This window comes from Carassius auratus, chromosome 23 (genome assembly GCF_003368295.1).
Source record: "Carassius auratus strain Wakin chromosome 23, ASM336829v1, whole genome shotgun sequence".
Classification (NCBI taxonomy): domain Eukaryota; kingdom Metazoa; phylum Chordata; class Actinopteri; order Cypriniformes; family Cyprinidae; genus Carassius; species Carassius auratus.
Genome location: NC_039265.1, coordinates 1,260,262 through 1,286,301, shown reverse-complemented (window position 1 = coordinate 1,286,301; position 26,040 = coordinate 1,260,262). Strand labels below are relative to the sequence as shown.

Below are 26,040 nucleotides of genomic sequence, written 5' to 3'. Positions count from 1 at the left end.
CTCAGGCGTTCATGATGGAATTGACAGCTCACCAGAGCAGCGTGGGTAACGTCTTAGAGGCGGGAAACCAGCTGATCGCTCAAGGCCACCTGAGTGAGGAAGAGGAGGAAGAGATCCGAGAACAGATGACACTGCTCAACTCCCGCTGGGAAAACCTGCGGGTCGCCAGCATGGACCGTCAGTCCAGGTACAGACACACTCCTACTGAAGACTTCTGTCTGAAGAGTCAGCTTGAATTTGTCCTCTCTCCTCTGTCTTCAGACTTCATGAGGTTCTGATGGACCTTCAGCAACAGCAGCTCCAGCAGCTCTCTGATTGGCTGACGCTGACAGAGGGGCGGATCCGTAAGATGGAGACCGAGCCAATAGCGGGAGACATGGAGGGATATCTGGCCCAGATAGAGCAGCACAAAGTAAGAGAAGTATTTGATTCTCTAAGCAGGACTTGGTATCGCCATCTATGTCATGGTGTCTCATGATACATTGTGATGCATCACAAAATTATACACTCCAAAAAGTTTATGGAATAGTTCACCCAAAAATATAAAATAATATGCTACAAATCTTCTCAACATCAGACCTCTTGAAGATGAGCTTGTTTCTTTATGGGAACAAATTTGGAGAAAAATGTAGCATTTAGTCATTTATCAGCTGTTTGGGCTCTCCTTCTGACGGCACCCATTCACTGCTTGGGATCCATTGGTGAACAAGTTTTGTAAAGCTACATTTCTCCAAATCTGTTCTGATGAACAAATAAACTCATCACATCTTGGTTGGCCTTAAGGAGAGTACTTTTTCATCAAATTTTAATTTTGGGGGGTTAACTATTTCTTTAAAAACAACCCAAATTGGTTTATTTTGGCAACACTGCTTGATTTAAAAATGATGAATCCAGTGCTGGGTTGATTTGACCAAGTTGTAAAATGACTATACTGCAGGGTTCAAATGAACACAGAACTCAGCCGATAGTAATAATCCGAAGGTGAAACAGATAGGTGAAGTTAAGCCTAATGCACTTGAACTTGCATGACATGTAATGCTCTTTCAAATCTGCGTTTCCAACCCACCACAGTTGGGTTATTGATTATGAACAATTATCAGCTCTTCCTTACCCAACCGTCTGAATTCAGCATTTGGGCTGAAAAGTAAACCTGTGGTTTCAGATTGTAACTTGATCACAGTTGATACACTGTAGATTAGAAACATAAAAAGAACATTATGAGACAAAGTGTATACTTAGCATTGATAAAGTCTCCTAAAATAGTAACCTCTGTGCAGTAAAACATTGCCAAGGAGACTTGAGTAGTTAATGAATGACTCTCATCAGAGATCCCGTCTGTGTACACAACCTGTTCACAAATAAAAGCTTTCTCTTTCTGATCCCTGACGTGAATGTATCATGGATGCTGAAAGGATAGAGAGAAGGAGATTGAGTTGTGAGAAGAATGAATAAGCAAATCAACACACGCCCCAGTGAACGAGGGGCAAACATGACCTCTGTGTGTTTGTTCATTTAGCGAATGGAGAACACACACACACACATAAATGTTCGCTCCCACACACATGCTTACAATTAGGTGCCTCGCAGTCTCATAGGAAGGGTCCCACAACACCCTAGTGCTTCCACATTATTTACAGAGACACGCACATCTACACTTTCATACTTGACACAGTACAGAGTCGAAAAATATCCGCCCCAAACTTAAGTCTGAGAAACCTGTTAAAAACATGCCCTTGGAAGACTTGACCTATAATTAAAAGAAAGGTATTAGACATTTTATCTGATTTAACGAAATAAGACCAGTATTTTTAATTAAATGTAATTAAGGCTTTGCATTGTGGCATTATTTTCATGTTTCAGCTTCTAGTTCTGTTTTATTTCCTGTAAAATAATAAATACATGCATGCATGCATACATAAAATCATTGTTGTAATAGTTGCAATGTGGGGAAATAAATTCAATAATTATTATTATTATTATTATTTCATATGATAATATGGTGATTGGTGATTTGTCTTAATGTGCATTTTCTCTTTTCTGGGTAAATTATGAAACTTAAAATGTAATAAAAGTGTACATTAGACCATTCCTTAACCTTTTGACCTCTTATTCCTTGTTTTTTCCTCAGGTGTTGCAGAATGATCTGGAGCTGGAACAGGTAAAGGTGAACTCTCTCACGCACATGGTTGTGGTCGTGGATGAGAACAGCGGGGAGAGTGCCACTGCTGCCCTGGAGGAACAACTGCAGGTAGAGGACAACATGCAGGATAAAATGAGTCGAAATGACTGTAATTATGAAATGGCTATTCAGAGAGTGATTATCAGAGCTGTAATTGCCCTCAGATATACAAATGATATAACTCACTTGTTTCAATTATACAAATTATTTTTAATTCAGTGTCAGCTGATGTTTCTTAAGAAGTAATATTCGTATATCACCATAAAATGTAGTAAAATATAAGGCATAACCATGTTTGTGTTTTTATGAAAATTATCTCATTAGGTCTAGCTGTCGTTACTGGTTATATTCAGTTAGGGTTAGGGTAATTTAACTCCTGCTATCTGTAAGGAAATCTTGAACTATTACTGTTTTAAGAGGAAAAGATGTGTCTGTACCATTGTACAGTGTTGTTTGATCAAATTTATAGAGATCAAGGCGAATGCTGTATGGCAATCTAGTTCAGTTGAATGTAGTAAAGAATTAATTTTTCAGTAAGTTTCTTCCTACCTAAAGTGCAGAGGTAATTAAACCAAGCTGTTTTCCATGCCTTTACTGATAGCTTCTCTAAAGAATGAGATCTGTTAATGTTGGACACAGTATTGAGAATTCATTGGATGCAGCACAGCAATAAACTTGGAACTGAACAGACATTTGACACTCCCAGAGGCCGTAAAAGTGTGTGAAAAGTCATTCAGTGAATAACTTTCCCTTTTTTGTTTTTCCTTCTGTTCTTTACAGTCACTGGGAGAGCGCTGGGCGGCAGTGTGTCGCTGGACAGAGGAGCGCTGGAACAAACTAGAGGAAATGCAACTTGTGTGGCAGCGTCTGCTTGATGACCAGGTGAGGCCTGATACCAAAAATCCAACATTCCAGTGTAACAATCACAAAATTCATAATGAGTCCCTTTTTATGCATGTTTTCAAATAATTGCAATAATTAAAAAAAATAAAAATTGCTTTCATGATTAATAGTTTTTGAGTAATAATGTTTGAGTACTTAAAGGGTTAGCTCCCCCCAAAATTGAAGTTCTGTCATTAATTACTTAACTTTAAATTGTTCCAAACCTTCCAAGACCTTTGTTAATCTTTGGAACACAAATTGAAAATTTTTGGATAAAATCAGAGAGCTCTCTGACTGTACGTAGACAGAAATGCAACCGCAACATTCCCAGGTCCAGAAATGTAGCAAGGACATCGGTAAAATAGTCCATATGACATCAGTGGTTCTACTGTAAATTTACGAAGCTATGAGAATACTTTTTTTTGTACAACGAAAACAATGATAACATTTACGGACCACTTAGATTTTATAAAAATACCTTAATTTGTGTTCTGAAGAAGAACAAAGGTCTTATGGGTTTGGAACAACATGAGAGTGAGTAAATAATGATAGAATTTTCATTTTTGGATGAACTAATCCTTTAAATATGTTTGGTTTTGCCCATACATACATTAATTTCAATCTAGAACAAACCTGAAGTTACTAAAGCTTCTGGCCAAAAAATAATCAGAGGTGTGCCTCAGGGCTCTGTGTTGGGCCCCATTGTATTGTGCTCTAATCTTGGACTTGGAACGTTCATTGAATGCATTTATGGGTCAGATTGCTATTTTAACAGTTTTGGCTGCATTCTGGGAAAGGGTGAGATTCAATTATGGTAGTTCATGACTTGCAGATACCATTACCATTGACCCATGATATCATTAGTGTAGAGTCCACACAATCTTGTTTTCACACTTCCTCCATCTGGACCGCTTCCATCAGTCTGCAAACTGAACTGTGATGTAAATCAGGGAATATCGTCTATGATATTACATTAATTTAAAGCTTTTTATGCCAGTATACCATTTAAGGTAGGGTAGTATGATTATTTACTCTTTTTATATGGAACAACATATGAATGATGAAGCATTTCTGGTATTGGCAAATCAACTTTCTTCTCCTCCATTCAGAGTTTATTTGGATCATGGCTAGCAGATAAGGAGAAGGCGTTGAGTGAAGTTCAGACCAGTGATTTTAAAGACCCTAGTGAAATAAATGCCAGCGCCCGCAGCTTAGCCGTGAGTAGACAAACACACATATTTCATATTTGGAGGTTTTTTATTACTTTTCCATAGTTTTGGATCTATGTTTAAATAATCAATGTTTTCAAAACATAAATCATTTTAATTTTAAGATTGTAAACTTAGGTTTTACAAATAAAAACTGAAATCTACCAGGTTGATAAGACCATTGCTGTTTTGGCCTATGATTCTTTGCAGAATCTCAAGGAGGATATGGCTCAGAAGCGGCGGGCCCTGAGTGCTCTGTCAGATGCTGGACAGGATGTGATGGTGCTGTTAAACAGTCCAGCCGCAGCTCAGAGGATCGAAGAAGCCACAGACCTACTGACCCAACGCTGGGACAACCTGGTCCAAAAACTAGAGGACTGCTCCAGCCAAGTCAGATACATGCATCTCATGTGTTTGTTAATGCACATTAGCTTTCTATGTGACACTGATTCCAAGTGTCTGTTTGTTTACCAGGTAACTGAAGCGGTGTCCGTGACTGGGATGCCCCAGGTACAGGAGAAGATATTCATGGAGACTGTCACAACAGTAACAACACGGATGGAGCAAACCTTCACCAGCAGCGACCGAGAGCTACCGCCACCCGCCCCACCAAAAAGAAGACATCTTGATTCAGATGGAGAGTTCAGGAGACTGTAAGAAAAACACACCTCTTCCTTGTACAAAGTCCAAAATCAGTCCCTCCAGGATTTTGAGATTTTGTAAAATTCGGTCATACTTTGTATTTTTTGCTTGCACTTTTGTCTTATTTTTGCAATAACAAAAAGTTAACTTGAGAGGGTGTAAAGCAAGCATGTGTTCGAATGTGCGGTCACTTTATTGCAGCGAATTCTATTCCAACCATATGAAAGTGTTAAACCGAATACATTAGCATGAGCTAGACAGTTTATACACATTTAGCACACTGCTCTGTTGTTCTGCTTAGCTGTAGCACTCCTTCATGTGAACCCGGTGTGATGTTTTTTATGTTTTTTAGAGCTGAAACTGATGTTCCCAAGCTTTTGTCTCGGCTGGCTGCATGGAAGTCATCTGCCAGAGCTGCTGAAGACAGTCCTGTCCTGAAGGAAAATCTACAGGTGATTTATTAAAACACTAACATTTACCTGTCCACATATTTGGTCTACTGAATATATTTTTCCTATATCTGTAGACCTTGGGTATGGAGCTTGCTGAAAACGAGGGGGCAGTGAAAGAGTTGGTGCAGAAAGGAGAAAAGATGATTGAACAGCTGGAGAAAGGTAGGGGGATTGTGAGTGATTTTCTCGATAAATGATGGTTCCTGTTTTCTCCTACTGATTAAAATCACTCTAACTGTCTATACAGAGGGTCTGCCTTCAGAGGAGGCCCGTTCTGGCCTGGACTCTCTGCATGAAGAATGGGAGAGCTGCCAGAACCTGATCCAGGATCTGAGGAACCGAGCTCAAGTTCTAGAGCGAGTGGCAGCGGTTCAATCAGGACTGAAGGCTGTAAATGAATTCCTGAAGGAACAGGAGCAGTGGTTGCTCTCCACAAAAGGTTTTAGAGCCAAGGACAACCAGCAGGAACTCCAGTCACTCAAAGATGACTGTGAGGTCAGTCAAATACAAGGCAGTTTTTATTCAAGACACTTTACTTAAATCAGATGTTAAAGGGAATCTAGCAGCATACTCTTAAAAAAAAAATAAAGGTTCTTTTTCGGCATTGATGGTTCCATGAAGAACTGTCAACATTTATAGAACCTTTCCATTGCACAAAATGGTGAAACAAAGTTCTCTTGATTATTTTATTATCAGATAAAAATCAAAACAAAGAACCTTTATTTTTAAGATTGTAGCAACAAGTTAAATCCCAGTCTGAATGGCTTATGTGATTTTGCAGTGTAACATAGAGTTGTTAACAGAGCAAATCTGTACTGTTTTTACTGTACTGTGTTTCAGACTCGAATAGCAGAGCTGGAAAAGCTTCAGCCACAGGTGGAAGATCTCTGTTCTCAGACGGAGCGTCTGGCCGCAGAACCTGGTGCCCCTGATACCATGAGGCCCAATGTGACAGCGCTGGCATCACGCCACAGCACGACTATTCAAGAGGTCAAGATGCGGCGGCAGGACATTTCTAGAGGTATACATTTCCAAGTTGCAGCCTTTACACTTACGCTCTCATAACATTTAAAGAATGTCACTCCAGTCTGCAATTTGAGGGAACTTGGGATTTTGAAAACCGGTAGTTGAGCTTTTCTATCCAAGCTACAAATATAGAGAAATGAAATCACTTCTGGAAAAAAAGAACAATACACATTCTTAAAGGATTGCATTTTAAAGGGAATATTTCAGCCAACAAAGTCATTATTTATTCACCCTCATGTCATGTCATCGCATATCACTTTGTTCATACTGTCAAACATAAAAATACATTTTGAAGAATGTCCAACCTGTACTTTGCATACTGTAAAACAGACTGTAACTGGTTCTGTCAAGCTCCAAAAATGACAAAAAAGTACCATAGAAGTTTGTGAGCTGTCCATTAGGCAGCACACAAAACCAAAATGCTCCTTCAAGTTTCAACCTCTCGACATAGGTAATCACTCCACACAGCTAGCGCAGCAGAGCCGTTAGCATGTTACTAAGCTAACAATGTGAAACCAAACTCATGGTATAGTAAAGTGTCCATTAGGTGCTCATTTGAGAACCTCAACAGAAGTTCATAATATAAGTACACCATAAGTACAGTACATGGTGCAAACAATGCCAAGTTTTTCTTTCATTTTGAAGTCACTTTGGATAAAAACATCTGTTTTTGTGTTTCGAGGATCACTAAGTTCACTAGGTTTTGGAGCAGATCTACAGAAAGATTGAGACTCACTGAGATTTTTATTTGTCCCGGGGTTTGAATTGGTGCCAAGGTGTGCAGTGCCTCTGTTTCTCTGTCTCTGTTTGTCTTGTTCTCTTCAGTTTTATTTAAAGACAGAAATAGTGACTTATGCAACAGGTTAAATCATTTGTGGAGCCAACAAGAGCAGAGCCAGACTAAGAGAGAGCAGTCTATTTATGGCTGTAACTTCAGTGTGGCCCATGAGAAAGCTTTTACACACTGATAAACCTGTTCCAGAGTTTGTGTGTATGTGTGCGCTGTGTGTGTGTGTGCTAGAAAGAGCTCTAAGTAAGAGTACATCAGTGTTTAACCTTAAAGCTTGAGCAAATCTCTCTCACACCCACATTTAGCCAGCCATGTAAAATGAGGGCATACCATAGACTTCTATTGTTTTACATACAGCTAATTATGACCATAGACTGACCCCATTCTGAAAACCTTTCAGAAATAAATTAGACTAAACCAGAATGAAAATGGCAACAATAACAATGTTTCTTTCTTAAAAATAGATTTTCCTAAAATGTCCCAAAATGATGATTTTTTTTTTTTTTTTTTTTTTTTTAGCGAACGTCTGGAACCATTTTGTGCTCAAAGTGTAGTTAAATAAACACACAAACATGTTTGCTTAGCAGATTAACATACCATAGACTACTGATGTATTTATATTAAAGCTAACTATAGCGTTGTATAAATAAAGACTACAATTAGCTAAAACAGATACAAATGGCTTTGTAATAGCTTTATTATAAATATACAAGCTAAAACAGTAACAACGCTTGCACTCTTTTTGCTATTGTTGAGACTGACAAACCCCCCATGTAAGATAGAGCAGAAGTCTAAGTGAACATCCATAACATGTGGAGTCCCACAAGGCTCAATTCTTGCACCGCTCTTGTTTAGCCTGTATATGCTCCCACTAAATCAAAACATGAGAAAGAACCAAATTGCAGCTATGCTGATGATACCCAGATTTACCTAGCCTCCAAATGACTACAGCCCCATTGACTCCCTCTGCCAATGTATTGATGAAATTAACAGTTGGATGTGCCAAAACTTTCTTCAGTTAAACAAGGAAAAAACTGAAGTCATTGCATTTGGAAACAAAGTTGAAGTTCTCAAGTTGAATACATACCTTGACTCTAGGGGTGAAACAACTAAAAATCAAGTCAGGAATCTTGATGTGATTCTGAAAACTGAGATATGCTCACACAATATAAACAGACCACTCAGATCATTAGGATCGCGTCAGTTAGAAATACCAAGGGTTCACACAAAACAAAGGCAGTCTGCTTTTAGTTATTATGTTGCCCACTGTTTTAAATTAATTTTAAATATTTTTCAAATGGTTTAAAAAGTTTTTAAATTCCTTGTTTTATTGATTACTTTTTATGATTATTTTACTTTTATGTAAAGAATTAGCTTTGAATTACCATTGTGTATAAAATGTGCTGTATAAATAAACTTGCCTTGCCTTGCCTAATTATAATGTCTAGCTCAAACCCTTATCCCTTAAAGAAAACATGCATTATTTTTACTTTATTTTTTAATTATCTTTGCCTTCGGGTATGTCCTCTTTTGGTCTCAGTCATTTTGGGCAATTTTCCAGCAGTTTTGTCCCCAAGGTATGGCTGCATTAAATATAAACAGTTGAATGTTCGTGGGACAGTCGGAAAGCTAATGTTCCATGATTTGATCTGTTGACCTCTAACATCTGGGATTCAAGCTAAGAAATGCACACCCACACACAATGACAAACACAAATGAGTCGCAGGCAGTTATTTTCGTCTCCTCTCAGATATTCAACAAATAAACATCTTTGAAAGAGCTGGTTCACATACATTATTAATCAGAAATGTGAAAATGCACCACCCATAACACCTGAGTATCATCATAGCCCTGTAGCATATCATGCCATAGATTTTATACCATATCATATCATATTCCAATCATAGGTCTGTATCATACCATATTATGTCATTTATCATATATATCATATACTCATTCATATCATATATATTGTGTCAAATAGTATCATAACATATATATGTCATTTGGGATATACTGTATGACATATTCATTCATATCATATAGTATAAAGTATAATATGATACATTGTATTGTATCGTGTCATGTATATCATGTCATTTAGCATATGTATCTTAAAATGCAGTTTTATGAGCTTATCTTATCTGACACGGAAAGACTAAACTGCTAAAATGTGTTGAACGGAACGAAAAGTGACCAAAACACACTTTCTCTTAAGAATCGTTTTGTAAATCAATATGAATTGCTCTTGTATGGCTGGAGTGATGGATCTGTGTGTAATTTGTCGTTGTGTCTCTGTAGTTTTGTCCGGGCTGGTGGGGTCCAGAGCGCTGCAGCAGATGGAGTCCAGACTGAACACGGTCATCGCTGATATCAGAGACATCCCCACAGCTGAACAGGGAGTCGTTAAAGCTCAGGTGTGTGTGTGTGTGTGTGTGTGTGTGTATGACAGGGATGCTTGTGTGCAGGGTATGCAAGCCTGTTAAGACACACCTGCCAGTGAAGACTATTTACCTGAAATGAAAGTTGTTGAATACATCTGATTGGCCGCAGAATTGATCTGTTGTAGACAATGTCTTTGAAGTCACTCTTGCCCTTTACAGTAAATCAATGAGAGTTAAAGCACGTTCATATCAAGGACAATAACGTTGATGATAATTACAAAAAGACAATATTCTAAAGGTGTGGTGACATTAGGGAAATTTCAGGTCTGTTGGTGTGTTGATCTAGCATTGTGCCATATGTGGATTCTCTGTTAGCGTTTGGTTTTTGGATGTTTCTTTCATTAACTCCATGAATGATGGGAAGAACGCCAGTGGCTAAGTGAGCAAATGCTGGCTGGCATTGGTTTAAATTTCTATAAATATTTATACTCTGCTGTGTTGGTCTCTGGCCTGAGCCGACGATGTCCACGTGGCACGTCTGCACAGCTCTCACCGGCCCACACAGACGGACTGAATATGACCCTGCATCCAGCTATGTGATGTCTGTCATACACAAGAGCTGATTATGGGCTGTGAGAGGCAGAAACTTGTTTCTGTGTTAGTGGAAGTGGTTTTTGGAGGGCTTGTAGGTGATTGTGGGTTGAGCTGTGTCTCCATCTGTGGGTGTGAATGAAGAACTGCACTCTGCACTCTTATTACATTTTATGCATGTGAGTCAACAACAAGTAAGGATTTCCAAGATGTGTTTTTCATGGAAAAATGTGTGCAAGCCATTTTTGTAGAAGTGAATTGGTAAACGTTTGTACATTTTCAGCAGTAGTTCAAGAATGTGTACAGTAAGCATTAAAGTAAAACACACTTTTGAATAGGTGTTTACATATCACAAATAAGTTTTTAAGCATAACAAAAAACAGCATATCCAAGCATATCCAAAACCAGCATATCTAAGTCTCAATTTAACAGTAGTTACCATGTCATTAAAAAATAGAAAAAAAGTGACATCTTTTTTTTTTCCTTTTTCTTCATTGTATGGTATTTTGAAGACACTTTGCTAACCTTCGCATGCAGTTATGGTGAACTGTGATGCATCTTTTATTTTATTTAACTTTTTTACTTTTACTTTAGGTTACGATACGTTACTTTACAAATTTACTGCACGAATTCTAGAAACATTTTTAGTCTGCGATATTTTTGTGCTGTGTTACCTTAGTATTGTACAATATTATAGTATTTATTAATTTATTATTAGTATTTACTCATTTATCATTAGCATTTATTAGTTCTCAAAATTTTTATCAGTATTTAGTATTATTTAATAATTGTAATATTAAAATGTATTTTTTTTTAGCTTTTAGTTTTGTTTTTCAGTTCTCATTTTCATAGTTCTAAAGTCATTTTGATGTGCTTTTCTATTCAGCTTTTATAAAAAAAAAAAAATCATTTTTAGTAATTTTAATACTTCCACTTAAATTTATTTCAGTTAGTTCCCAGGGCAAGATTTCAAATTATTTATTTATTATTTTTCATCAAAACATATATTTTAAATTCAAATTTATCTAGTTAACAAACATTTGAACAGATACATAAAAATAATAATAATAACCCCAGTTTTGTGTCTCAAATGTGGTCAAGTGTTATGCAAATAATAAATTTTCAAGTATTACTTGATTCTATATACTATATTAATGATAGATGTCTCCATAGTTTCTCAAGTTTATCAAACTGGTCTTACTTGAAATCACATAATTTGTTTCCCAAGTCAGTTGATCATAATTTTACAGCATAACTGTAATGGTTTGGCAGGGAATTCATTCTTGGTTACTTCAGTGGCTGTTTTCTAAGAGATATAATATTAGTATTGATGATTTAAAGTATGACCTGGGGACCGCTTCTGGGTCAATCTGTGTTCTAGGCACTTTGTGCTGAGATAGAGCAGCAGCCGCAGAAGGCGTCAGGGGCAGCAGAGCAGCAGGCCTGGACCGAGCTCTCCACCGCCGCCCAGGATCAGCTCAGCATGCTGCAGTGCATTCTGGGTAGCATGAAGGACACAAAGGTGAGAGCTCTGCCATCAGCCTGATCGAGATGCTTGTCTCTGCATGGATGTGGTGTGTTGTGACGGTGGTGTTGATGTGGATCAGGTGAAGAGTGAGGAGGTGGAGCGCTGGCTGGATGCTGTCGAGGAGCTGCTGTCTCGAGACACCGGCGGATTCAGTCACGCCGACAAACTACAGGAAGAACTCAACCAGTGCAAGGTCAGAGGTCAACACATTCAATAAGTCATTCATGGTGAATAATCCAGCTAGTTCAATGAAAACATCAATATACTCACAGTTCAGCCAAAAATGTACATTTGCTGTTAGTTTACTCCCCCCTCAGGCCATCCAAGATATAGGTGACTTGTTTTCTTGAGTAGAACAGATGACTTTTAGTTGAAACCATGGTTTTTGGGGATTTTATGAAATTAAAGTCAATGGCTACCGGCACTTTGAGAGTCAAAACAAAAGCATATACAGGCAGCACAGAATTAATACCTGTGGTTCTTGATGATATACTGAGGTCTTATGAAGCGAAACAATCAGTCTGTGCAAGAAACTGAACATTATTTATAACATTACCTGTAATCCAGTGCCTCAGGCAGACAGGGAACTCTGATCCTTTTCTGTGAACGGGTTCTTTTGGACCGTTTGTTTTAATCATCTGGTTCAATTAACTAGTTCGTGCAATTATGCAGTATATACGTATATGAAAATTATATCATCAAAGCATCTAACAATGATGGGAAACGTGGATGTTTTACAAGTCTAAAGCATATAATGTGAATAAACTAGTCTCCATCAGCTCACCTTTTCACACAAACGATGAGAAACCATAAAAAAAGTGAATTTGGCTTCACTTTATGCGTGTTCATATCACAAGCTCTGAATGAGTTCATTCATCACAGGATTAGATGCTAAATGTAGACGCTACAGTCTGATTTTGTGAACTGTTACAACTAGTTGACCAAAAAGAATTGGTTCGAAAAGGTTATTCATTCACAAACTGAACATCATTCCTGACTGTTTGTCTTAGGCTCAGGATTACAGGTAATAATTTTAGGTTAGCTTCTTGCACCGACCGATCATTTCGCTTCATAAGACCTCAATATATCGGCTGGAGACATGAATACTTCTTTGTGTTCTCAGATTTTTTGACTTTCATAGTGAAGGTAGCCATTGATTTGCATTTTATCAAGCACCACAGTGTTTTTGTTCTACTGAAGAAAAAGGTCTTAAGTAAATTAACAGCAAATGTTCATTTTTGTGTGAACTATCATTTTAAAGAAGCCTCTGATCATAGCAATGTGGATTTGCTTGCATGAGCATGTGATTCAAAACTTCATGTTATACAATAGATTGATTTAAAACAAGCAACTTTACAGAATTAAACTTAAATTAGCAGTGTCAGAGCAGCTGTCAGTTAAAATTACATTTCATTACCTGCTATAAATCAGCTGTCCGGTGTTATGTTTTTATTTGTGGACATCTGATGAGCTTTAATAAGGTGAAAATTGATTGTTCACACTAGTTTGTTCTTTGATTTCACTTGAAGTATATCAGGTCTTTAATGCTGCTAGTTTTACACAGTTTCTAGCTGTTTGGCGCTGGTTTAATTGGTTTATCAGCAGGTCCAGGGTTGTCCTGGTTAACCACCGTGGTGGACTTGTTGAGCTGGTTTGCTAGACATAGTTTAAACTGGTTGAGAAATCAGCTGGAGATTGTGTGTGAGTTTCTCTGAAGAAGTGAGTGATGTTTGAGATGTGTCTGTGCAGGAGCTGGTGAGTGAGATGGAGAGCGTGGACTCGTCTCTGAAGCAGATGAAGGAGAACGTGGCGGCCGTGCAGCAGAGCTCAGTACATGGTCTGATCAGCTGGGGCCAGACGGAGCTGGACCACAGTCAGAGACGCTGGGACACGCTCAGTAAAGAGGTGCGAAAGATGAACACAGAACACTGAATGCAATGGCCTTAAAGGGATAGCTCACTTTCAAATTAAATTTTGGTATGTTTTAGCTTACCTCAAGGGAATCCAAGATGTAGGAGTCTTTTGTTTCCGCAGTAGTTTCCATTTGGATATTTTTAGGTCAAACCGTTCTTGTCTGTGACTCATGTAGTGGAGGTCTATGGTCACCACCTCAAAGAGCATGCACAGAGGAGTCCAAATTAAACAATTCCCCATCGTAAGTACACATTGATGACCTAAGACACGAAACGAGCAGTTTGTGTAAGAAAACAAACAGTATTTATATCGTTTTTATCTCTTGTACACAAACACGTTCAACTGATTTGAGTGCGCGAGTGCTTCCTGATGTGATGCGTGCGCGCTCTGGCTTTAGTCTGCGCAAGCACGGAAAGTGCTGGAAGTGATCTCTCGCGCATATACGTCACTCATTGTTTACTGTTTACCACACGCTACCCCACCAATCTGCACTATCTGAAATATAATGCAGTAATTGTAATTAATTAATTTGTTTATAATGCACCCTATAATCGTTGCGATTATAATAAAAATACAACACATTACTCACTCTATTGACAGCGTGCCATTGGCTCCCTCTGGCATTGGACGTCGCCTCCAGTTTATACGTGGCAAACAAAACACAATGTGCAAAACGCTGCATCTCAACAGCGGAGAAAACTCAGGATCTTCAGTCAGGCAGGATGTGTGATGGGATACTGTCAATGTCCTCATCGTCGTCTTGTAGTTGTTCCATTCGTGACAACATTTGCTCTCCACTTCTGTTGGCATCTCACAACACTTGCTACTAAAACACCACCAATTTTGAAGAGATCTCTGTCTCTCTGAGGCTTGAAGACGTGCTGCTGCAGCCGATGCACGAGAGATCACCTCCGGCGCTTTCCGCGCTTGCACAGACTAAAGCCAGAGCGCGCGCACACGTCACATCAGGAAGCACTCGCGCACTCAAATCAGTTGAACGTGTTTGTGTACAAGAGATAAAAACAATATAAATACTGTTTGTTTTCTTACACAAACCACTCGTTTCGTGTCTTAGGTCATCAATGTGTACTTACGATGGGGAATTGTTTAATTTGGACTCCTCTGTGCATGCTCTTTGAGGTGTTGACCATAGACCTCCATTATATGAGTCACAGACAAGAACGGTTTGACCTAAAAATGTCCAAATGGAAACTACTGCGGAAAGAAAGACACCTACATCTTGGATGCCCTTGAGATAAGCTAAAACATACCAAAAGTGAACTATCCCTTTAACATCTCTTAGCTGCACAGCAAGGAAAGAGCTTGTACAAGGTGTTTTTTTCCAAGTAGAAAGCATTGAGTAAGCCACTTCCCCACCCGGCTTGATTCAGGAGCATGCTCTTCTGGGATAAGTCATGTTAAGGTGGATTTTATCTGCAGTTGTTGAGGCGCGAGGAGCGTGTGAGTGAGGGTCAGGAGAAAGTGATGAATCTGAAGAAAGACGTGGCAGAGATGCGCGAGTGGATGATTCAAGTGGACGAGGAGTTTCTGATGAGAGACTTTGAGTACAAGAGCCCCGAGGAGCTGGACGAGGCGCTGCAGGAGATGAAGGTAGAACATAACAGTTCTATAATAACTTTCACTATTAATTATTTTATGCATTATATTTTGTATTGCTTTTTAATGTATAGTTACGCTTCTTGTATTTTCCAGTACTGTTTTAGTATTATTTATATACTGTTATAGCATTTATTAATTTAATTAGTGTTCTAATGTTTACGTCAAGCTTTTATTTTCTATAAAAAAAAATATTTTAATATTTTCAGTTTTGAAACACTGAGACTGGTATTTTTTATCTGTTATCTTTTGAGTATACATAAACAAGTGATCTTCAAAGCATTGCATATTGTTTATTAAACATTAATTAGTAAAAATGAATGTAAAGTTGTACTTTTTTATGATTAAAAAAATTTGAGCATGTTTTTCCATGTGTTATTGTTTTGTTGTGAATGTGTTTATTGTTTTTTATCTGTATTATTTTGTGTGTGTGTGTGTTGTCAAACGATTAATTGCATCCAAAGAAGTTTTTGTTTACAATAATATCTGTGTGTGTACTGTGTATATTTATTATGTAACATAAATACAAACAGAATCATGTAAATATTTCAGAAAAATGTTAGAATTATATATTAAATATATTTATTTATAATATAAATTATATGAATATAAATATAGACCAGTAAATACATTTTAAATATAAAAAATATATTCACTTTGTATGTGTATTTATATATCATATGCAAAGAAAACATTTATTTTGTATGCGATTAATCGCAATTAATCATTTGACAGCACTATTTTTTTTCTAAAGCTCTGACAATGTTATTCTAGTTTCTTGTGTCAAAGGCGTAATGGTGCCAAAGGATTTTCATGATAATGACACTTTATTTATCTACATGCTTCCTTCAGGACCTCTGTGTAAAGGTTCTCTCTCGTTCTGTGTGTTTCAGAGGGCTAAAGAGGATGTGTTACAGAAGGAAGTGCGTGTAAAGATCTTGAAGGACAGCATTAATGTGCTGTTTGGTAAGCCGCCCCCTGGTGGTCCGGACCTGAGCCCTGAGCTCAATGAAGTGCTGCAGAACTACCAGAAATTGTGTGATCGCTTCAAGAGCAAGTGCCACACGCTCGAGGTACACACACAGAGGAAACCTTGTGATTTGATTGATTCCTCTTTGGACGTCTAGCTGAGATATCTGATGTGTTTGTACTGATGTTCAGGAGGTGTGGTCCTGCTGGATCGAGCTGCTGCAGTATCTGGATGTGGAGTCTGGCTGGTTGAACATGCTGGAGGAGAAAGTTCAAGCCCCCGAGACCGTCCCAGAAAACACAGAGTCTGTCAGCGAGACTCTGGAGGTAACGGCTTCCATGCTAAAGGTGTGGGTCAGCATGTTTCGACAAATATGTGCAGCCAAATTACAGTCATTTCGATATTAAACCACATCATTGAGAATTTCAAGTCAGGGTGAAAGATTTCTCCATACAGATTTCCCATTAGGGTTGGGAATCCAAAATCAATCGCAATTCCAGAATCGAATGCTTGTTGTAAAATTAAGAATGCTTGTTGTAAGATCACATTTTTGACAGAGTTGGATGTTAAAATCATGTCCAAGTTGTAAATGGGAGTCCTGATGTGTCTCTCTTTCAGTCTCTGGAGTCGGTTCTGCGTCATCCGGGTGATAACAGGACTCAGATTCGAGAGCTGGCCCAGACTCTCATAGATGGAGGCATTCTGGATGAACTCATCAGCGAGAAACTGGAGAGCTTCAACTCACGCTACGAAGAACTGACTCAGCTGGTGTGTTTGTCGTGAACAGATCAAATGATTCACCAGAACTGATTCAGATTCACATCAGATGTGCAGTGTTACATTCATGTGTGTGTGTGTGTGTGTGTGTGTGTGTTGTAGGCTGCTGCACGTCAGATGTGTCTGGAGCAGAAGTTGGGGACTCTGAGAGAGAACGAGGCGGTGTTACACACACTACAGACGTCCCTGACGCAGCTGGACCAGACGCTCACCTCGTACCTCACCGACCGCATCGACGCCTTCCAGCTGCCACAGGAAGCTCAGGTATAAACACACACACTCCTCATTCACAGCTGCCACAGGAAGCCCAGGTACGAGCTCCTCGTTCACAACAGATGCCACAAACCACACTCTTCACACATGTAGATATTCAGAGATACTCGAGATTTCCAATAACCACTGACTGATCATTATATTATTATATTCCTCTTTTACTCTTGTGCTTTTAACATTAAAAATCTTCTGAATGCAGGCCATTCAGGCTGAGATAGCCACCCATGAGGCAACACTGGAGGATCTGAGGAGGAGGAATGTAGGTAACGTGCCTCCGACTGTCCCAGAGGGCAAACCAGTGCGAGGAGGAACCCTCCTGGACCAGTTACAGGTGAGACACAATACTGCCCCCGCAGGACAGGAGTGGAAATGCAAACACTGTTCATACTTCACCCTGGTTTAGTTAATTACTAAAAATAAAAGTATACAGGAAATGCAACTTAAAAAAATAAATAAAAAGGAACACACATTTAATTAATTTGAGCTAGTATTAGCCAGCTTTTGATATACAGTTGCTACTATGATAAAGATACACTTATGTGTAGGTTTAAAATTCTACATGTCACATTTAATGTCCAACAACAAATATTTTGACAGAATGCATGTGTGCACATCAGATTATCTTGAGTCATTGAACCTGGATCAAATTAGTGAGTTTAAGTCAAGTCTTTTTGTTTTATTAGGTTTTTAGTTTTAGGGTTTATTTATAGAGTTTTTGGTGTTATTCAGTAATGTTCAAGTAATGTGTGATTGTCATTTAGTGTGCAATGCCCCGGAGCCAGTTGCATAAAGCGCTTAGACTAGTCTTTAAAAGTCCTCTTTTTTTTTTCTTTTTTTTTTACGATTGGTCGTAACATTTTAAAGTCATTTATCAAATGAGTGGATGAACTAATTTGAATCCAAGAAGTAAGTCTGATTACGCTTGTTGGTTCTCTAGTTCTCAAGACACAGTCTTAACATAGTGGCTATGTTTATGCAACTGGTCCCAGTTTTTCCTCTGTAACCATTAACCGAACCGTCCAGAGAATGATTGCTAGTGTTTTTAAATCTGTTCAGATTTTAATAGTTGTGTATTCCAGCCCTGAAGTTTATCTTGTGTATCTCTGTTTTAGCGGAAACTCCGGGAGATTAGTACCAAATTCCAGCTGTTCCAGAAACCAGCCAACTTTGAGCAGCGGATGCTGGACTGCAAGAGGATTCTGGACAACGCTAAAGCCGAACTTCACATCCTGGACCTGAAAGACACACAACCAGAGGAGATCCAGACCCACCTAAACGGATGCATGGTGAGAAACACACAGGCATTATTATATTTCACCTGTATTCCAGCTACCTAAAAAATAGTTTAATAGTTTGTTTTACAGTAACAAGACTGAAAAGCCCACCTCATCATGGACTCTCACTCACACTGCTTGTGCTTTATGTGTGCGTGTTGTTTTTACAAATGCAGAAACTGTATAAGATCTTGAGCGAGGTGAAACTGGAGGTGGAGACGGTGATTAAAACAGGAAGACAGATCGTACAGAAACAGCAGACGGAAAATCCTAAAGAAATGGATGAACAACTCACTGCCCTCAAATTACTCTACAATGAGCTGGGAGCTCAGGTCTGTGTGCATTTATAAATACATGGTTAAAACCGCAATAAAAGCAACATATGCATGTTTTTGTTTTGTTTTTGTACATTTTGCTTTTGCGACTTTTAGGTTTGAAAAGTAAAAGGTTACGTTCAGCCTCTACAGCCTCTGTTTTTCTACTTTTCACCACCCAATCAGTTTCCAGTGGATAAAATCCACTCAGAAATGCATAACATTACAAAAGTAAAATGAGTTTGTGTGCTATTTTGTGTGGTTAGGTGACAGAGGGGAAGCAGGATTTGGAGAAGGCCTTGTCTCTGTCTCAGCGACTGCAGAAGGACAGCGCCGCCCTGCAGGCCTGGATGATGCACACTGAGACGCTGCTGAAAGAGAAGCTCAGCACAGGAGACATGCCTGCCGACATAGAGACGGAGATCACATGGGCCAACGTGAGTGTGTTTGACAGCCGCTCGCTCAGGCAGGCTTTACACTGAGTGTGTGTTACATGAGTGTTTGTCTGTAGGGCATGTTGAAGGAGTCTGAGCGCAAGAAGAGCGAACTGTCTGTGGTGATGGAGAAGAGCGCCGCCCTGCAGGCTTTAGTGGAGGGCAGCGAGGCTCAGCTGGAGGACCAGCTGTTTGTGCTCAATGAAGACTGGGAGCGTGTGCACACAATGACCGAGGACTGGCTCAGTGCTGTTCTGGTGAGGGACTGCTTCAACTTACATCACGCAGTTAACTCATTTAGTTTCACTTCATCCCAACTACTGCTTCATTCAGTTCTGTGTGATTTGTCAAGACTGATTAGAAGGATAGGAGCACATGACACACACACACACACACACACACACACACACACTTATAGATAGCTAAATATTCTATAGATTTTGTTTTTATATCAGCTAATTAAAAATACTATTAACTAACCTTCACCCTAACCTAATTATTTGTATTATATTTTATATTGAAATTATATTTTATTTTGTTTTTCAATTAACATGTATTTGTAGATTATTTTTCCACATGTTTCTATGGTATACTGAAAAACATTGATAAGGATATCATTGAATAAGTGAATTTTAAATCCTCATTCACACTTTCAGAGGTACTGCTGATTTAATTAGTCAATTAATGTTAGCTGGTCATTTTGTGTAGGAATTAAAAAAACAGTGAAAGAGTTAATTTTTTGGCCCTCGAGAACTTTAAGAAATGATTAAAAAGGCATTTGATCACAACCCAATAATCAAGAAATAATGTGAAAGAATATCACAACAGCTCAAGCAGCAAACTTTGCAGGTCACTGCCAAAACTTTTGGCCACAACTGTACACACAAACACCCACAAACAACAGAGTTTGTGTCTGGAGTCTCATTTATCAGTTAATGATGGGGGAAGACCTTCATAATTACTCATTTGTATGCAAATTTAACTCACAAGGGAGGTTTCAGTCATTAGCAGTCTGTATGGCAGAATTTCATTAATATCAAAGTTGTACAGCTTTGAAATTTAACTTATGAGCATAATATAATGTAATGTAATATAATATATTATTATTATTATTATTATTATTATTATTATTATTATTATTATTATTATTATTATTATTATTATTATTATTATTATTATTTATCATTCTTGGAAAAGGAATAAAATCAATACTGGATGGACAGCATTTTTGTTTTATATATTATATTGTAATGTGTGTGTGTGTGTGTATATTTGTGTATGAGCCCACATATATAGGAACCCTCGTCTCCATGTGTGTGTTCATGGTGTGTTCACTTCTCACTGCTGTGTGTGTGCACTTGGATGGGTTAAATGCAGAGTACCAGTTCCGAGTATGGATAACCAAACTTGGCAAATATATATATATGTGTGCGTTGTTGTTGTAATTGTTGTTAATGTTGTTATTGGTGTTCATGTTGTCATTTTTTCCAATTCTTCCATGAGGTATCAAATGCAGCAATACTAATGCATACATTGTTTTAAAAATGGAAAAATATGCATAGTAATTCCATTTAACTACAAAATAATGGTACTATTACAAATGTTTATATTTTAACAGCATTACTTTTTACCTATTATATTTCACATTTACTTTACTTAAAAATGCTGTATCATGCATGCTCTGTGTGTGTGTTGTAGAATCACATGCGTGAGGTGGAGATGTTTGATGAGAATTTGGCTCATATCAGCACATGGCTCTATCAGACGGAGATACGACTGGATGAGATGGAGAAGATGCCTGCAGCCGAGAAAGAGAAAATGATGAAGGTTGAAACACACACACACAAACACACACACATACATACAGACTTGGTTATTTGTGTCATTTGTGTCTTTTCACTAAAAGGGATTTTTCAACAATAAATAATGTAATTTATTCCATCAGGATTTGTTTGGATTATTAATGTTAGGCTACAGTGTTGTTTAATATTATTCTTGCATTTTTGTATTTTGGCAGAGAAAGTAATTACATTTTGATAGAAGATAATAAAAACAAACATTGTCTACGTCTAGTGAAACATGGTTTCATGAAGATGCATTAATGCATTGAATCCGCTCTGTGTGTGTCTGACAGGCTGTGTTGTGTGAGCTGGAGGGAATGAGTGTGCGTGTGGACAGTGCTCGTGATCAGGCAGTAATCTTGATGACCAGCAGAGGCCCGGCGTGCAGAGAGCTGGTGGAGCCCAAACTGGCCGACCTCAACCGCAACTTCCACAAGGTGGCGCAGCACATCAGCTCTGCTCAGGTACGACTCCAGCGGCTCAGCACAGGCCTGAGTGGAGCTTGTTTTCCAGCCGCGCCGCTGGACAGACACTCATTAGCCTGTGTGTGTTCAGGTGTCTGCTGGTCTGGAGGTCATACAGGAGGCGGTGCGGCCGCAGCAAGAGGTGACAGATGGGAGGTCTGCTCCTCTTCTCTCCTCCTCACAGATACAGCTGTTTGAAACAGACCTACAGGCTACTATCAGAGCCCTGGAGCGACAGGAGAAAACACACACGCCTGATGATGAGAGGGTACACACACATCTCAAACACACATCTGATGAGAGTTTCATAAGTGAGATGGCATAACACTTTGTAGGTGGCTGTATATTTATTTTAAAGGAATAGTTCACCAAAAAACAAAAACCCTCAGGACATCACAGATTTAAAAGTGTTTGTTTCTTCATCAGAACAGATTTGGAGAAATGTAACATTGCATCACTTGTTCACCAATGGATGCTCTGCAGTGAATGGGTGCCGTCAGAATGAGAGTCCAAACAGCTGATAAAAACATCACAATAATCCACAAATCAATCAGTTAATATCTTGTGAAGTGAAAAGCTGTGTATTTGTCAGAAAGCAATCAATCATTAGGATGATTTTTTACTTAAAAAGTTGCTTCCAGCTAAAATATGAGACCTCTATCTATAATAACACTTCCTCCAGCAAAAAAAGTAATCTCCCCTGAATCAGGGGAGAAATCTGCACGGATCCAACACCATTTACAAGCCAGAACAGCTATGAACAAATATGTGGCTGGATTTTGATGTAAGAGGAAAGCATGGGATGGACTTTTTCCTCTGGAGGAAGTGTTACTATGGATTATGGACTCGTATTGTGGCCAGAAGCGATGGTTTCAAGTTAATGATGGATGTGTTTGTTACAAACACGCAGCTTTTCAATTCACAAGATGTAAACTGATGGACTGGAGAGGTGTGGATTATTGTGATGTTTTCATCAGCTGCTTGGACTCTCATTCTGACGGCACCCATTCACTGCAGAGGATCCTTTGCTTAGCAAGGGCTGGGATGCTGCATTTCTCCAAATCTGTTCCCATGAAAAATAAGCTTGGTTGAGGGTGAGTAAATTTTCAGCAAATGTAACGTTTTGGGTGAACTATTCCTTTAAACATCAGCTATGAGGTTTTGGACTTGCTCTTGTCTACACAAACAGCCGTTTAAAAAGCGTCATGTGTTTGTGCTGAATGAGTGTGTTTGTGTTGTAGCTGGATGAGGAGAAAGCTCATGTTGAGGAGGTGTTGAGGAGAGGAGAGGAGCTGCTGCTGTCTGTTCCTGACGAGGACAGAAGAGAGGACATCCGCAGGAGACTCCTGCTGCTCCAGACAGGCTACAAGGTCAGTTCATGCACTCCTAACACGTCAGCCACCTAACGCCGGCTCTCAATTTCAACCCACTTTCACATGTAAAACCCATTAAATTGCAGTATTTACATTTCTGCCAACAGATTTCGCTTTAGTAATAAGTAGTATTGCTACTGTTCAGACATATCTGTAAAACTTTTTTCAACTTCTAAAAACAACATTTTAAGAAATAGTAGGTAGCTAGTGTTTGAAAAGCTATTGGGCAATTTGCATTGTAAAAAGCGCTATATACTGTAAATAACAGTGTCTTGACTTGTTATGGCTGTATTAAAGCTATGTTTAGAGCTTTGTTACAGTAATATTTTGCCTGCACTGTGTCTGTTACAACGGTGTTTCAGCTTTGTTATATCTTTGTTCACGGCTGTTATGGCAATTTTATGGCTCTGGCTATTTTACAGCTATACTCACGGCTGTGTTACAGATATGTTTTAACTGTGTTATGACTGATACAACAGTGTTTACAGCTGTTAAGGCTTTATTACAACTATAATTGTAACTTTCTACAGCTATATTTTGGCTACGTATGTTAAGGTTGAGTACGGTTTTCTTTATGGATGTTACAGCTGTTAAAACAATGATTGTGGCTAACTTTGTGGTTGTATTATGGCTATTTTACAGATGTGTTAAAGTTCTGTTGTGGCTGCATTATGACTGTTACAACAGTGTTTATAGAGGTTATGGCTACTGTTTTATGTGTGTTTATGGATATGTTATGACTATGTTGCAATTGTTTACATCTGTGCTAAAGCTATCTTATCTGTTTTACAATAATATTCACAGCTGTTAAGACATTGTTACACATTTTTTTTTACTATTATGACTTTACGGTTATGCTACAGCAGTGATTATTGGTTTTGTTATGGCTGTGTTACAGCATTGTTTATGTCTACATAACAGTTGAGTCAAATTAATGATAGTTATCTTTACATTTGTGTTATGGCTATTTTACAGATACGGTTACAGCTACGGTACGACACTAACGGCTATGTTACAGAAATGTCTGCAGCTGTGTTACGGCTTTTATGTTTGTGTTCTAACTTTTAACGCCTTGTTTTTATAGCTGTGTTACATCAGCGTTACAGCAGATCGGCAGCTGATTTGCTTGTGTTCCCTCAACAGATCTTGTTCACAAAACAAAAGTTAAATGTGAGAAACACTGTATGTCTCACACTCAGTTCTTATATTCACTATATTCTCTCTCTGTGTTTCTCTCTGCAGGAGCTTCGTATCATCAGAACTCAGACAGTTGTGCTGGAGTCATCGTCTTCTCCTCCGCAGAGATCAGAGTCATCCCTCGCTCCTCAGGATGAGAGGAGCGCGTCCGTCTCCCCGTCCGACTATTTGCTGGACATTAATAAGGTTCTGCTGGCCATGGCCGACAACGAGCTGCTCCTGAACTCCTCAGAGCTCAGCGGAGGACTGTTTGAGGATTTCTCCAGCCAGGAGGACGCGCTCAGGGTCAGACACACACTACAGTCCTTTCATTCATGACAAGGTTCAAGAGCTCCAGATATCAGTGTGCTGGAACAAGCATTGGGGAAACTGCTTTGAAACTAGCTTGCTAAGATTCAGTCTTCTGTGCATAAGCTAGACTGTTGAGCATAATAACGTCCTGTTCACTAGCTGATGTTTTCAGTTGTTCTGTACTGACTTCTCTGTGTCTCTGTCTCTAGAATATAAAGGAGAGTTTGGAGCGGCTGGGAGAGCAGGTGGAAGTGATTAATGAGCGCCAGCCGGATGTGATTCTGGAAGCGTCCAGACAGGAGATGGCACAGATATCCGATGCCCTGACACAGCTGAACTCAGAGTGGGACCGAGTCAACCGCATGTACAGCCAGAGGAAAGGGTGAGCCTCCAGTGACTCTGCACTCTCCCATAATTCCCTGTCTAGACGAGCAGTCTTTCACCGTGTCCCCTTTACGGTCCATAGTCGCACAAAAAACATTTGCATTTCATTTGTTGGACATGATCGTAGTTATTGCATGAAACCAGTGATGCATACAGTATGATAGATTTTAATATTGCATCTCTAGTTATGAAAGAGATTATAATTAGCCATCTCTTTAATTGTAGAGCGCTTCCAGTTGGATGTGTGTGAGTGTTGGTTGCAGTGGGCTAAGAAGAGTTAGCATTGAAGCATATATTTCCTCATTTCCTCCTTATGGGAGGTAGATTTCTTAGTGTTATTTTGGCCATTCCTAACATGCTAATGGAGGAGTCCAGGGAAGGATGTGCTTGTGCATTAAGGATTGGGGGCAGCAAATGTAATCCTTTAAAAACCCATAACAGTCGACGCCTAATCTGAATTTAGTTGGAGGGAGGGAGGGTATGCCCTCTCAGGACGGACCTATGGAGTTGAGAAATATGTGCTGATGATTGGTCCATAGAGAAATGTGTCAAGTCCCTGCATATTATAAATGCATGAGGAGAGAGAAACCCATGCCATTATCTTGCTACTCAAACCTTCATTTATTCTGCCGCAGAGTGCTTCAGATTTAAAGAAGCATCACACACTAATAGACATTTTCAGGCTAAATTAAAATGATGAATAATACCATCAATGCTAATTAGTAAAAAAATGGCCTTTGTAGTTTAAGGACGATTACATCAGAATTATAATTTATCAACTTGGGGCCATGCATTATCATGCTGCAACATGAGGTGATGCTCATGGATGAATGGACCCCCCCGGACCCCCAATACAGTTAAACTGCAGATTTTAGAGAGGCCTTTTATTGTGCAATGTGCAATGATTATGCTGTCTTAATTGATATGCCACACCTGTGAGGTGGATGGATGATCTCAGCGAAGGAGAAGTGCTTACTAACACAGATTTAGACACATTTGTGAACAATATTTGACAGAAATCTTAGATTTTTGAATTCAGTTCATGAAAAATGGGGGGAAAAGTTTTGTTTATAATTTTGTTCAGTGTATATATATACACACATGTAGATACATTTATATTCTTATTTTATATTTAATATATACTGTAAACATAACATATTTTCTTAAGTATATTCATGCGTGTGTGACTGTGTGTGTATTTATATATACATAGAAATATACACAGTACACACACA

The 26,040-nt window shown here is 38.8% G+C and overlaps 1 protein-coding gene across 8 annotated transcripts in view; it reads left to right on the top strand.

Moving 5' to 3' along the window:
• The window catches only part of utrn (utrophin), a 194,496-nt gene that overhangs the window by 46,004 nt on the left and 122,452 nt on the right, over nucleotides 1-26,040 (top strand). For 5 of the 8 annotated variants that reach the window (XM_026199167.1, XM_026199169.1, XM_026199163.1 and 2 more), the window contains 31 exons: nucleotides 6-187; nucleotides 262-412; nucleotides 2,129-2,248; nucleotides 2,960-3,061; nucleotides 4,171-4,278; nucleotides 4,480-4,659; nucleotides 4,744-4,922; nucleotides 5,264-5,363; nucleotides 5,438-5,525; nucleotides 5,611-5,858; nucleotides 6,204-6,384; nucleotides 9,481-9,596; nucleotides 11,536-11,676; nucleotides 11,762-11,875; nucleotides 13,432-13,587; nucleotides 15,037-15,207; nucleotides 16,107-16,286; nucleotides 16,375-16,530; nucleotides 16,802-16,951; nucleotides 17,063-17,224; nucleotides 17,433-17,564; nucleotides 18,346-18,519; nucleotides 18,684-18,839; nucleotides 19,088-19,258; nucleotides 19,333-19,512; nucleotides 20,954-21,082; nucleotides 21,390-21,560; nucleotides 21,652-21,828; nucleotides 22,802-22,930; nucleotides 24,176-24,415; nucleotides 24,631-24,803. In XM_026199167.1, the coding sequence (XP_026054952.1) occupies nucleotides 6-187; nucleotides 262-412; nucleotides 2,129-2,248; nucleotides 2,960-3,061; nucleotides 4,171-4,278; nucleotides 4,480-4,659; nucleotides 4,744-4,922; nucleotides 5,264-5,363; nucleotides 5,438-5,525; nucleotides 5,611-5,858; nucleotides 6,204-6,384; nucleotides 9,481-9,596; nucleotides 11,536-11,676; nucleotides 11,762-11,875; nucleotides 13,432-13,587; nucleotides 15,037-15,207; nucleotides 16,107-16,286; nucleotides 16,375-16,530; nucleotides 16,802-16,951; nucleotides 17,063-17,224; nucleotides 17,433-17,564; nucleotides 18,346-18,519; nucleotides 18,684-18,839; nucleotides 19,088-19,258; nucleotides 19,333-19,512; nucleotides 20,954-21,082; nucleotides 21,390-21,560; nucleotides 21,652-21,828; nucleotides 22,802-22,930; nucleotides 24,176-24,415; nucleotides 24,631-24,803 (4,817 nt within the window). The remainder of the gene's footprint in view (nucleotides 1-5; nucleotides 188-261; nucleotides 413-2,128; nucleotides 2,249-2,959; nucleotides 3,062-4,170; nucleotides 4,279-4,479; nucleotides 4,660-4,743; nucleotides 4,923-5,263; nucleotides 5,364-5,437; nucleotides 5,526-5,610; nucleotides 5,859-6,203; nucleotides 6,385-9,480; nucleotides 9,597-11,535; nucleotides 11,677-11,761; nucleotides 11,876-13,431; nucleotides 13,588-15,036; nucleotides 15,208-16,106; nucleotides 16,287-16,374; nucleotides 16,531-16,801; nucleotides 16,952-17,062; nucleotides 17,225-17,432; nucleotides 17,565-18,345; nucleotides 18,520-18,683; nucleotides 18,840-19,087; nucleotides 19,259-19,332; nucleotides 19,513-20,953; nucleotides 21,083-21,389; nucleotides 21,561-21,651; nucleotides 21,829-22,801; nucleotides 22,931-24,175; nucleotides 24,416-24,630; nucleotides 24,804-26,040) is intronic. The other 3 variants (XM_026199164.1, XM_026199173.1, XM_026199166.1) reach the window with 2 other exon arrangements.